General features: G+C 47.7%; 1 protein-coding gene across 1 annotated transcript in view; it reads right to left on the reverse strand.

The window, feature by feature from the left end:
* Tmhs (Tetraspan membrane protein in hair cell stereocilia) overlaps nucleotides 1–13,052 on the reverse strand; it is a 156,043-nt gene that overhangs the window by 8,564 nt on the left and 134,427 nt on the right. The window contains exon 2 of the mRNA XM_037426060.2: nucleotides 1,019–1,264. Coding sequence (XP_037281957.2) covers nucleotides 1,019–1,264 — 246 coding nt within the window. The remainder of the gene's footprint in view (nucleotides 1–1,018; nucleotides 1,265–13,052) is intronic.

Here is a 13,052-nt window from a genome sequence, read left to right on the forward strand (position 1 = left end):
CCTTATGTACTATCAGCGTCAAACGAAACCTAAACAGTGGCAAGGGTTGGCGATATTGTAGTGCATGCCGTCCAGCCATCACCATGGACAGGCAGGCATATATGCGCACAGCTGCCGAACAGGATGTGCGCGCTGTGTCAATGGTGATGGCTGGACGGCATGCACTACAATATCGCCAACCCTTGCCGCTGTTCCGCTTTCATTCGATGCTGATAGTATACACTCGAACTTCGACGGCACGAAGCCACATGCAACAAAATATTGGTTTTAACGAAGTAAACGAACACTCTTGAAATAGTTATAGTGTTAGAAATATGCTTTTATAACGAATTTTCAGGTATAATGAACCTTTGTGTGAAGTGTAACTTCGTTATAATGAGGTGTGAGTGTACGTGCAACGTGAGCTGTTTTTTGTTTATTTGCACATACCAGCCAACACTCCCATCTGGGAGATTCCCTAATTGAGAACAATCTTCTCCCTTATACTAACAATTTAGGTGCGCAAAACTGTCAGACTCGTGAAAAGATCAAAATTGCGCACGAAGATGACGCCACGGGTTTAAACGAAGTTTTCACAAGAGGCGAAAACTGTTTCGGGAACCCAAGGTATAATCAACGGTCAAGACTCGCTTCAGCGGCAAAAAGTAACGACAGCGCGCCTATTCACACCACCTCAGCTGCCATGTACTTCCTAACCAAACGTGGCATAACGCATCTACCTTAGCCACCTTAGAGCCTAGATTACCCTCCTTCAGATTTCTTTTCCTTCGCCTGGTTTCATTTCAAGATGCCGTAACTAAGGAGCTTAATAGAATTCCAGTTTCCGCGTTTCAGGGAATATTAGGTGACTGGAAAAGTCAGTTCTGAACGCTGTCTTGATGCAGAAAAGGCATATCTTGAAAACTATTAGCTCAATGTGTAGACATTGTCAATAACTTTGAACCTATCAGTCCTGTACTACTTCCCGGACAAAACGTGTACACACACTTAGGTTATCCAACAGCGGTCATGCATATACCCTTGTAGACGGATCCGTTGGAGATATACTGGTCGGGCAGCAGTTTGACGTATCGTGTGCCCAGTACGAAGGCGAGCGCCGCCAGGACGACGCAGTCGGCGACACCGATGACGGCGAGGATGTAGGCCCAGCGGATGCCGCACTGGCCCGGGTCGTAGTCGCCAGCCTCGGGACCGCACACGTCGCGCACCACGGACACGTCCCAGCCGGCCGGGAAGGTGAGCACACCGATCACCATGCACACAGCTGCAGCATTCAGAAAACAAGCACAACAGTGTTTATATGGAAACCGCACAGAGACACCGAATAGCGTTCATGAAGTACAGTCGCTGCACCAGGGATCGCTTACGTGAGGACTTTGACGCCAAGGTGCTGGACAATGCGCAATTGACTGAAAACGAACGTCAGCGTAATTTTACAAATGTCTCCTTGGGGCATGCGCTTTAAACTGTGCCCTCCTTGGCGTTAGCTACAGGCACACGCCGGAACTTGTATAGCGCACCAAGAAGGAGACGGACCGAGGAAAATGAAGACGGGCCGATGCGCTCATCCTGTCTACACTTTCTGCATAAGTGTCCCTTTTTGTGCGTTACAAATTTTACCATGCACCATCACCAGCACACCCAGTATTACAACCTTTAGACGTAAAGGTGTTGCAAATAGGTTATTTTTAGGCCGCTGTGGTAGCTCAGTGGTTAGAACATCGAACGCGTTATCCGAAGGTGTTGCAAATATGTAGATAGAGGAGCGTTACGATAACAGTCTCAAACGGCATTACCCAGCCGCTTCTCCGAAATAATGTGCACAGCCAACTTATTGTCTTATGAGGAAGGTAACTGTCAGCTGGCGTTCAAACAATCAAACATTCGTGAAGAGAGAACTGTAATTTGCATATGTAGATCACTACAAACAAGAATAAAACTTTTAATCATCAGAGCGCTTTGTGCTCTCGCTTTGTTTTTTTACGTGAAGCTCTCACCGCGTGTTTATGGCCGTAAATTCATTACGGGCCGCGAGAGTGCGTTAATAACCACTCTTGAAGCTCAATCATCATTGGGTAATAACTTACAGCCGGGTGCTCTTGTTCGGCCGAGTGCCCATTAAAGGCGGCGGATCAGCTCGCCGCGCAGTGAACCGGACAAATCCCGACGCGATTACGACCGGCGCCGCGCCGCACAATGAAGCGTCCACAGGACGGTCGCCGCAGCGCCGCCGGCACAAGTTGACGGTCCAGGAAAGAGATCGTGGTGCACGTGCGGCGGCTTCCTCGATTCGGCTAGCGCACTCGGATTAGACTTGAGGCGCGCGTACGCATTTTGCGGCTAACGAGCTTCCTGAATGGCTGACATGTCCAATCGTATAGTTCGGCCGGATGGTTCCCTCTATATTTAAACCGTACGTCCGCAGCAGAAAGAGCGAGGAACTGTGACATTTGGCGTTCGCTTGTTAAGGGGACGTCGCCGGACTGCCGCGAACGACGTGTATATTGTTGGCCGACGCCACGGGGAACGGGGTGTGTGCTGAATATATATCTGAGACGGGGAAATGGAACGTCGACTGCTTCCTTTTCACAGGGCCGTGCTCGTGGACGCTTTGTGACAGCTATATAACGTAGACGCTGATCTTATACCTGCCCGGTCTTGGATCGCTACTTTTTTTTTTTGAGGTGTAACTTGTGGAACAGGCAACGAAGGAGTCTAGAAAGTCAGCGGTTTCTCATTAGGCGTTAATAAAATGCGACATTTCACACGTACCAATGCACTTGTTTAGAAAAGCACCGCGCAGCTCTTCATCAGGATTGCGGAAATACTCGTGGTGAGCACGAAGTCTGATAGGTGCCTGCTAATCAGAGTTGCGTGACCATGGCGAAAGCCAGTTATCTATCGCGTCGTTATCAGGAGTCCAGTTGGCAGTAGACAGGAAGACAGCAATAGGAGGGCAAACAGTGTGCGGTTGTTGACGGAGATGATTGTTTACAGTACGCGGTGAAAATGGAGCTGGGCAGGTAGCTTCATGCGTAGAAGGCAAGAGACACAAAGACCCCCATTCGCCTACAAGAAGAGACCCATCCGGTGGGGGTGGTGGTGAAAAACATTTATTTCTACTATTTACAAGTAAGAGAAGTATTGGCGGCCTTAAGGCCCGACCCTCTATAAACTCTAGGAGGAGTCCCAAGTCCGGGACCCCTGTGGCTTCCGCTGCGGCACGTGCCCTGGTCACGAGGGCTCTTTGACCCTCCAAGGCCGAGCAGCCGAGCAGCGCAGCCTTCCAGCTCTCTCGGGTAGGGGGTGAAGAGGAAGTGATGGGGGGTACCGCCGGATTAGATGGTGAGACAGACCATTTTACCGGGCACTTTATATAAAGCGAACGCCGTTTTTGTAGCGTATGCTACACTGGCCGAGGTTGAGCAGTTTTGCTTGGCTTATCGAGAGCCGCGTTGCGCATGCTCGAGGAGCCGCGATGCCACACGTGGTACAGTTGGGGCGCCAGAGAAGGCCTGGAAGCTCCTGGAGTAACGCGACCTGAGCTAGCACATGATTCGCGCCAGCTTGCGCGCTAGTTCATCCGTCCATCCGTCCGTCGACCCTTGCTATCTTTGTCTGTCGCTCCGTCCTTCCGTAGCTCACGCTACGTATGTCCTTGCATAGCCGAGATAAGCGACTGCAAACTTTTTTATTCTCTTGATCACGCGAACACCGCAAATATGAAGCAACCGTGCGGCTAGCGTGCTTGGATCCATGAAATGAGCTATACGAGAGACCGCTAATACGCTACCTACATTAACCGTCGGCTGTCCATACGTGTGAAATGTCGCAAATATCCACGGCGTGTAAAAAAAGCTTTGTATATGCGGTTATTGATATTGTTCACGAGTCTCGCACGCCGAATAAACTTCCGGTGCTGACAGCGCTTACTAAAGCCCGCATCTCATCACTTCCGCCTTGCTAGCGTGCAAAGAAGGGGCGCTCACCTTGGTTTTAGACAATGCGTTCGAACTCACGGTAAACGAGGGATCCCAATAAATAGAACACGCCGGCTATAGAGACAGAATGCGTCCGCTAGATCTTCCGTCGCGGAAGTTCCAAGACAACAAAACTCGATTGCGGTAGAGCGTACGCTGGCATCTGCGTAATCACTCGCGCTCGAAATTTAAATCAATCAAACAAAAAAAGATATGACGGATGCATTAGTCGCACGCGACGCGATGCCACAGATATCGCGATCCGTCCGATGCACGATCGGCAAAAACGGATCTCTGGAGAGGGTTATGCGCTTCGCACGCCATCCGAAGACGTGCGCGGATGTACGCAAGCGCGATGGCAGTGCCCGTACATTCGGACCAGCCGCACTTTTTTTTTTCCTTTTCCAAGAGATCCATCATCGACGCGGAGTTTTTTCACGCTCTTTATATAGCGCTGAAGGCTGCATTTCTTCCTTCCTCTCTAATGAATGCCAGCCCGGAAATGAATCTTGGAGCTCTTTCCCGCATCACGAGCGTGTGCGCTCTTGTCCACCGAATTTGATGAATGTTTTGGCGTCGGCCAGGGCGGCCACGGCGTGACACCTTTTCGGAAAGTATAACGACACCCTGCAAGACGTCACGGCAGGGGCCGCGAATGCGCCGCTTATGTAGTCCACTGGAAGAACGTCTCGCGTGGGGTTTCACCACGACGAAAGCTAAACGGCAGTTCAGAGGATTAGCGAGCAGTAGCAGTTATGCAGATTGACTTCGAAGATGGATTAGAGTGCTGTGCACACCACAGTTACGCGAGCGCACCAACAACAGCCACGCCCACTGGCCAGACGCATGGTTAGCTTCACATTGCGCCACCTTCAAGTTTGATCGTTGTGATAGCGGGATATAGCGACAGCTGGGCGACGCTTCTGCGCGATTTCACGCTTGCTGTCAAGCGACGACTGTTTTCAGTTCGATGGAGACTTCATGCGGAACCTTGTTGCAGAGCTTCGATCAATAACTGCACGAGACAATGCATCGCAGGTTAGCGACATCCGATAGCGACATCCTGTTCCTATAGTGCGTACTTCAAAAACTTAGTAAATGGTCTGTAGAAAATAGGCGCATTAGCGTGTGTGCCTTTTGTAGTGGGGTACCGGCTTTCAACCACGGAATGGAATTGAATGAACAAACTTTATTTCAGTCCTGCAGGACGCGCTTAGCGCGTAACGGGCGTCTCACACGAAGAGACCGACAGGGAGTACCTGGCGGCCGCTTCGTGGGCCTGCTAGACAGCCCATTGCTGGTCGGCGAGAAGTGAGCTCCTGAGTGACCTCTCCCACTTGCTTGTGGTAGAGTCGGGAGGAGTTGTTCTACACGCCCAGAGCATGTGCGCGAGTGTCGCTCTGTGTCCACATGATGGGCATGTGTCGCTGGGGTATGCATCGGGATAATAAACGTGAAGCGTGGCAAGGTTTGGGTACGTGTGTGTCTGTAATAGGCGTAGGGTTAATGCCTGCGGTCAGTTAAGTTTCGGATGTGGGGGTGGAAAAATGCGGCGTTCCAGGTAAAAGTGCTTTGTAATTTAATTGTGCGTAATTGGTGCATCCCGATTGGTATCGGAGCCATCACGATAATCATATATCCTGACGCCCGTTCGCAATGAAAACATGTACCCCGCATTACTACTTATGTGATTCTTAAAGAGGAAAGAAGAGAAAAGTGAGCCCCGTAACTGTCTGCATCAGTGCGCGACACCTCAACAGTGGCTCACGAGAGATGGGGGCAAGGAGATAGCAAAAGCATATGATTAAAATCTAAATAAATGGAGAGAGGAAGGAGAGAGCGAGGCGCAGGGACAGCGAACGACAGAAAACGATGGAAGTAAGGAGGAGATAGGAAAGGTGGACACCGTCGCAGGAGCCCGAGGACGGGGCACCACTTAGCGAGAGTTCTTGTCGGCGGCAGCAAGAGATGGCGAAGGCGAGCAGGTCGGCCAGAGCTGCGCTGTCATCGGAGATCACAGGGGCACAACTGGTCAGCACGAAATCCACAAAACGAGTCCCATTATTACTGGAATATTTTATGTTGTATTGCAAAGCATGTATACAGGACGCGTGTTTTTGTGAAGCTACTTTTACTGGATTTAGAAGTTAATTTCACAGTTTTAACAAGCAGATGCGTGGCCGTGTGGTAGAACATCCGCTTGCCACGCAAACGACCCAGGTTCGATCCCCACACAGATCCAAACAACCCTATAGTACGGTACCATCTGTGCTCCAGAATTGCATAGTTCAATTTTTCGGTTACGCAGAAGATTATATTTCGCTCCCAACCATTGACGCTGACACCGTAATATCCGGGAAACGAGCTCTTTAACGCTTTCTCGTTAAAATCGTTTTACAACTGAATTGAGCAACCGGAAGTCGCCACGTCCGTTTTGGTAAGACGAGTGCTACTTCCGAAATTCCAGAAGACGCACAAACTCAGTAGACGGATCTCCGCAGCTACCGAGTGCGAAGCGTGAAACATTTTTCCTCAAGACACCAGGTATGGAAAACAGACCGTGCAAGCGTTAAAACATAGTAAGGTCTCGTGCCGCTGATCTTTGTTAAGATTTTATGCGCGAGTAAGTGAGCGTTAGATAACGACAAACGAGTTGAAAGCCGGAGAAAAAGCATGAGACGTGACTCGCCTTTCCGGTTCGGGTCACTCCAGTGTGGTTACGACTTTCGAATGCACGGTGCTTATGTATAGGAAAAATGTGACTACGAGAATAGCTTTCATAAACCTATACATAAAAAAGCTTATTGTGAGATAGAAGACTGTCAGTGGCGTCACCTTCACGCCTGTTCAAACAACGGCGGTTCACACTTAGAGGAAGCGGGAATACGTATAGTATATGTAAAAATTGCGGTGGCGTACAGCTCGTTAGCGATGACAAGCCCTTCCTTACCCGGATGAGGTGTACGGGTTACGTTCTGGCTCCGGCATCGTGTTTCAGCAGTGATAACCTGTGGAGTGGGAAATATAGCCCTTTCTTTCTTTCTTTCTTTCTTTCTTTCTTTCTTTCTTTCTTTCTTTCTTTCTTTCTTTCTTTCTTTCTTTCTTTCTTTCTTTCTTTCTTTCTTTCTTTCTTTCTTTCTTTCTTTCTTTCTTCGTTTATTCCGTCATAAGTTGCACTTTTTTCTTTACAGTGTGTTGCATACGCTATTTGCAGTGTTCCTTTTTGAGGCACAAGAATAAACCTTCTTCAACGGCACGTCTTCGAGACGGTGACAGCTCGCCTCCGGCGTGGCGGAGGGGGTTTCGCTTGTCACTGACACGGACCAGCTCGTCTCGCGTACGTCCGTGAGAACGAAGGAGTATGTCTCGCCCGGAAAAGAAGCGACGTACGCCTGCATGCATCTGACGTCCGTCGTAAGTTGCTGTGTACGCTCTGTAGGACTTGAGGGACAGTGATTTTTTAAAAGTATAAAACAACACGAACGCTCGGTTCCTTTCGCGTCTAGCGCATATACACAACGTGAAAAGAAGAACGGTTCAGGCTTGGTGCGCTTCGTGTTCGAGTTGTTGGCGCCCCTGCAATCATCGCTTGTAATCACCGCTGTCCGCGCGTCCATTGGTTGCCTTACAGAGTCCATACATTGTGTGTACAGTAGGGTTGAGAGCTGGGCTAGTTGGTGAGACATCATTTAACCATATGGTGTAGTAGCGCAAATTTCGACGGGGACGAAGAGGACAAGAAAACACGATACTCGCTACACTCGCAACTAATTTTTATTCCAGAAGCAGCACTTATGCTGCTAGGTTATGGGTTATATATGAAGTGCTGCTTCTGGAATAAAAATTAGTTGCGAGTGTAGCGAGTGTCGTGTTTTCTTGTCCTCTTCGTCCCCGTCGAAATTTGCGCTACTACACCATATGGTTAAATATTGTGTGTACATTAGACGACTTGTTCACTAGGGTTAAGGACGGTTCGCAGTGGAATGCATGCGCTTATCGATGTGTTTGTTCTAAGCGCAGTTTTTCCGGGGCCTTGTATAGCAAGCTCTATGTCCACATTCAATATTTGTAAAACAAGTCCCCGAAGGCCATGTTTACACATATTTGCACCGCTACCGGCGTCTCGGGCTGCGGCACGTTTCTTATAGGTGTTCTCTATCACTGCCGACAGAAGCGTCCTCTCACAGAAGGAAACGCCATTGTCATGCCAGCGAAGTTTTTTTATCAGCATGTTATGTCTAGCACATTTCTTTATTTGCACGAGCAACCAGTGGCTTTTGTTTCCCTTTCAACCACTTTGGTGGAGTATTTACTTCTGGTTTTCTGAATACTCAGAAAAATAAAAAAGAGCCTTCTAAGTGATAAAACTGACATAAAGTCGACTGTTATGTATTATTAGCTATACTGTATATATTTCATATCAGATCATCACTTTGCATAATGTCTATTGAATGTCAGGATAATCAAACTCTACTGAATTAGTTCAATGAAAGAGCATGACGCTTTTCTTGTGAGCAGCTGGGATGGTTGCGGCACCTGGCGAAACAGATCACAACCTCGCGAATCTTTTTACGTGGGCTCCGAGACGTGCCTCGGCAGTTCGACGAAAAACAGCTAATCCAAGAAATAAACCAAGGCCACGGCGTACTATGCTTGTATCTTACATTGTGGCCAAGGCACATGAACGCCGACCAGCGGGTGCCGCTACAAGACACTAAAAACAATTATTACAGTTGGCTGATATTTTTTTCTTAGAAATAATTGTAACATGAGGTGCCTGTGCGAATATAAGCCAACTGGTGGAATGAGAGATACACTCATAACTATGGTATTTTAGAGTTATCAAGCCCTCAGCCTTAAGTTTCCGCCCGAAGGAACATATGTATATTGATATATTGACGTCACCATATGTAACCTCATTTACAGAGCACAAGATCAGAGCGCGTCTCGAAGCGCGCTGTGAGAAACAGCGCTGGAGGACAAAAGTGTTCTCCGTCAGGTGTAGCGGGCCAAGCCAGGCGCTGAGTGTGCTTGAAGAGTCCTTGGTAGATAAACGCGGGAACGCGCGTTGCGTGGTGACGCAAATTAACCCGAATGCCCTTTAATTGAGGACACTAACGACGGGACGAGGAGAACACCCCGAGCAAAAGACCCGCTTGCATAGATTAATCCTCACCTGTGCCCGTGCAACAGGGCCCATTCACAGTGCAAATAGCAGACAACTAGAGCAAGGCTGCGTTGACCACGCATTGCAACGCTCGGTGTCGTTTGGATTGGGTTGCCACGCATCGTCAGTTAGAGATTTAAGTCTTGTGGGGGCAGTAATCTTCCGCGCCGCCCACTTTCCCAGGCCCACGACTTTTCTGGCCTGTTGGGTGATGCCTTATTCAAGTATACACTTCCTAAAGCAACGTGAGGCCGAACTAAAGGTGTTGGTGTTATTGCTTTAGTGAAACTTCATTCGCCTCCGTTAACATAAGATAAACATAGGGAGGGAGGCATTATTATCATATTAACTACGCTCAATGCAGGGCAAACGCCTCTCCCATGTTACGCCAATCAACCCAGTCCTGTGCCTTCTGCACAGAGACAAGAAGACAGCAGAGTAGGTCACGGAACAAACGGGGGTTAAGGATTATCATAGTTGAAATCAAGGAAAAGACATGGGCCAGGCAGGCAGGGTAACTGCTGGTCATTAAGGGTACCTGACCGGATTTGAAGAGAAGGCAAACACGTGAGAGAGAGAAAGAGACAAAAAATAAGTTGGGCAGATGAGATTAAGAAGAAGTTTGCGGGTATGACGTGGCAGCAGAAAACACAGGAAGCGGGGACGAACTCGGGCAACGAAAAGAAACGTGTGCACGCTGTCCTTGCTTTGTTTGTCGAGCATGTATTCATGCACAATGTTTAATAGACCAGCACCACTTTGTCATACTATAGAATTCACATCAGATAATCTGGAATAGTCACCAATAAGTTCTTTATGATTCATCTTGTAATTGCAAATGCGGCAAGTGATTATGGACACGCTCGCTTATTAAGCAGCTTCATAACTGTCGCAATTATTTCGCAATGTTCGGGCTTTTTTTTTTACACGTTGCATAACTGAACTGTCGGAAACTCTAGTTCAACCCGCCGTATTTCGTTGGACGCAGTAAAATGTTTAGTAGTACGCGAGTAGCATGTAATCGCCGGTTTGTCGTGTGTACCTTTCAACTACTATTCAAATTTATCACAGCGTAGTTCTCTAAAAAGTGCATTTGAAGAGCTGGCCTAGAGTGTGGCGAGAACTGGCCTGGCAAAGCATTCCGTTTCTGCGATTCGGCCCAGATGGGTACAATTTCCTCCTAATGGATTTTGCACAAGCACCAAGAGACGAGCAGAATTACATAAACACATGTGCACGGTCGGCCACCATATTGAACAGGACTATAGATCTTCGCAAAGTATCGTTACCGATGTGCAATTAGTGCAGGGGTACTATTTGCACACACATTCCAATCAGTTTCAGTTCATGGCGGTTCAGAAAGGCCTACCGTTATGTTCAGTCACAGTGCTGCTACAGTGCTCGGGTGAAATACAACACTGCCACCAACTTTTCTGTAACATTTTTCTTTTCTACCGATTGGTGTGGTTCCGAAGGTCGCGGGTTCTATTCAGGCCACGGCGGTCGCATTTTGATGGAGGCGATATTGTGTAGGCTCGTGTGCTGTGCGATTTGAGCGCACGCCAAAGTACTCCAGATGGGCTAAATTCCTGGAGTCCTCTATTAAGGCATCTCTCACTATCATAACACGGTTTTGAGATTTCAAACATCAGATATTATTATTATTATTATTATTATTATTATTATTATTATTAGGAGGAGGAGGAGGAGGAGGAGGAGTGGAGTCTCGGATTGATAGGTGGCCAGTTTAGCCTCGACACAAGACAAGAATGACGTGCACGCAGTGTGGGAACGGAGGCGACGCACGTCGAAGTCCAAGAGCGCTGCTGATTTCGGGTCGTGATTACGCCGTCTTGCGCTAGCTACTCCACGACACAGCTCCACACGGCTTTGTTTTGTCACGTGAGAACTTCAGGCTGTAAGGCTGGCGCAAACTAAACTAATGCGTGTGGGATTTACGTTTTTGATGAAACTAAAAAAAATGTGTGATCTTGAACCATCCTTTATTCCATGTTCTAACGGGTCGCATTGCCGTGGATGGTGGAGCCTTCAAAGATTTATGAGCTTCTCTGAAAGATTAGATTATCTTTCCTCTGTCGGTGCTGTCTCTTGAGTGTACTTCAATTATTTACATTTGTTTATTTGCTCCTCTAATAAGTTCGACGAAAACCCTGGTATTCCGACAGAAGTCGATTTGGCTGCAAATAGTAAAGTTTTAGGTGCCCTTTCCAACTAACATTCGAGAAGGTTGTTTATTATACTGTTTGATACCATTGCGCTATGCGTCTTTTTCGCAACGCTTCGTACGAAGAAGCGGTTTCCGTAAGTATTTCTTTGAATTTTTGGTGTAGTGCCCGTGACATACGGCAAAAAAAAAAAGAATGCGCATATACAAGGACGTGCGAGAATCTCGTGTAGCCTTGCTTGGTGTCGGCTGTTGTATGGCTGTTACATCACAGCTGAAGTCGCCTTTCAGATAAACGTGATATTACTTCCGTGGAGTTCACCCTCGCATTGTGTACACTGTGTTCCTAATTGACGACATACAAGGCTCGTTATCTCAAACATCATAAGCGGAACCCATATCGTGCGGCGAAGCCGAACTCGAGTTTTTCTCAGCGCTTTTTTTGCATCACGGCAGATTATTATATGACGATGTTTAGAGGGGCTAGCGAGGTCGTTCTAAATCGTTCTCAGCGCCGTATGCGGCCATTGTATAACATCAAAGATACCTCCGTGGCCGCACTAAGTGAGCGCATCGGCTCGACAAGACTGCAATAGTAGGGGCTTTACGACGGGTCCCCGTAACCAACGCAGGTAGATATATACTGGTCTCGTGGGTTTGGTCTCAGCCAAGCCCATTAGGGTCGTCTAGGATCTTCGCCAACGTCATTGCGGACACGGAGGTCCACTATTAACCTCGTATCAGAAGTCGATCGCGATCGGAGCCCGCTCTTCCCGGCGTCGTAAAAGTAACAATATATTGTGGCTTGCACAGCGCTGCTTCGAGATGATCAGTTGCATAGCGGGGGTTCGCATTGCTCGGCAGATCTTATCGCTGTAGCCCGGAGCACAGCGTGAAGGCCTATTGACGTGACGGCAACTGTAAAAATAAATCATGTTGTGCTCGAAAATCAAGGTAATTAATAGTGACCTACAAAAAATAACGCAATAAAAAAGAAAATCAAAGGAGATGGTGTCATCTCGGCACAGTTTCACAATATCGGGAGTTAGGCCATTTGGCACACAATTGAAGATTAAAACATGCAAAGAAAGCATCAGGACTCCTTCCTCTGTATCCGGTTGTTTGTTTGTCGATTTCCATTTTCCATCGTGTCCCACCAATAAATTCAAAATCTGGCGTCCAAGTTTGTCGTAACTCCTTCGCAGCTGTGTGAAGCGGCCGCGTGCACCGTTTTCGGCTTTGGATTGAATTGGATGTCGATCTTAGATGGGCAGTTTAAAATGTTATAGTTACAAATAACTGTCTCTTTCTTTATTAAATGTGATAAAATGATGATATCATAGTTAGGTATATAGTATCTTGCTCAGTGTAAGTCAGTGATGTAATTTCAATAATACGAATACGATTTTGCGCGAGTATCAGTAAGGATCTTCAGAATTTTGACGCAACATGTGAGTTGTATACCGGTAAGCTCAGCTAGTCGGTAATGATTCGTGTTAAAATACGCAGAATTCGTGTTATATTGGCATCTCTTGTGCGTAGCAGTTTTCACACCACGTAAGTTAACATGGCGTTAGTTGCGTCTCATTTTGAATTCACAGAACATGTGTACCGGTTACGCCTGCGCGTCGGTCCTTTGGTCCTAGTACATTCGGTCGTCGCCAGCGGGCGTCAACATTACCACCACAGACACTTGCTCGCGCTTCCCACGAGGTGTATC

Source organism: Rhipicephalus microplus, chromosome 5 (genome assembly GCF_043290135.1).
Source record: "Rhipicephalus microplus isolate Deutch F79 chromosome 5, USDA_Rmic, whole genome shotgun sequence".
In the NCBI taxonomy this organism is placed as follows: Eukaryota; Metazoa; Arthropoda; class Arachnida; order Ixodida; family Ixodidae; genus Rhipicephalus; species Rhipicephalus microplus.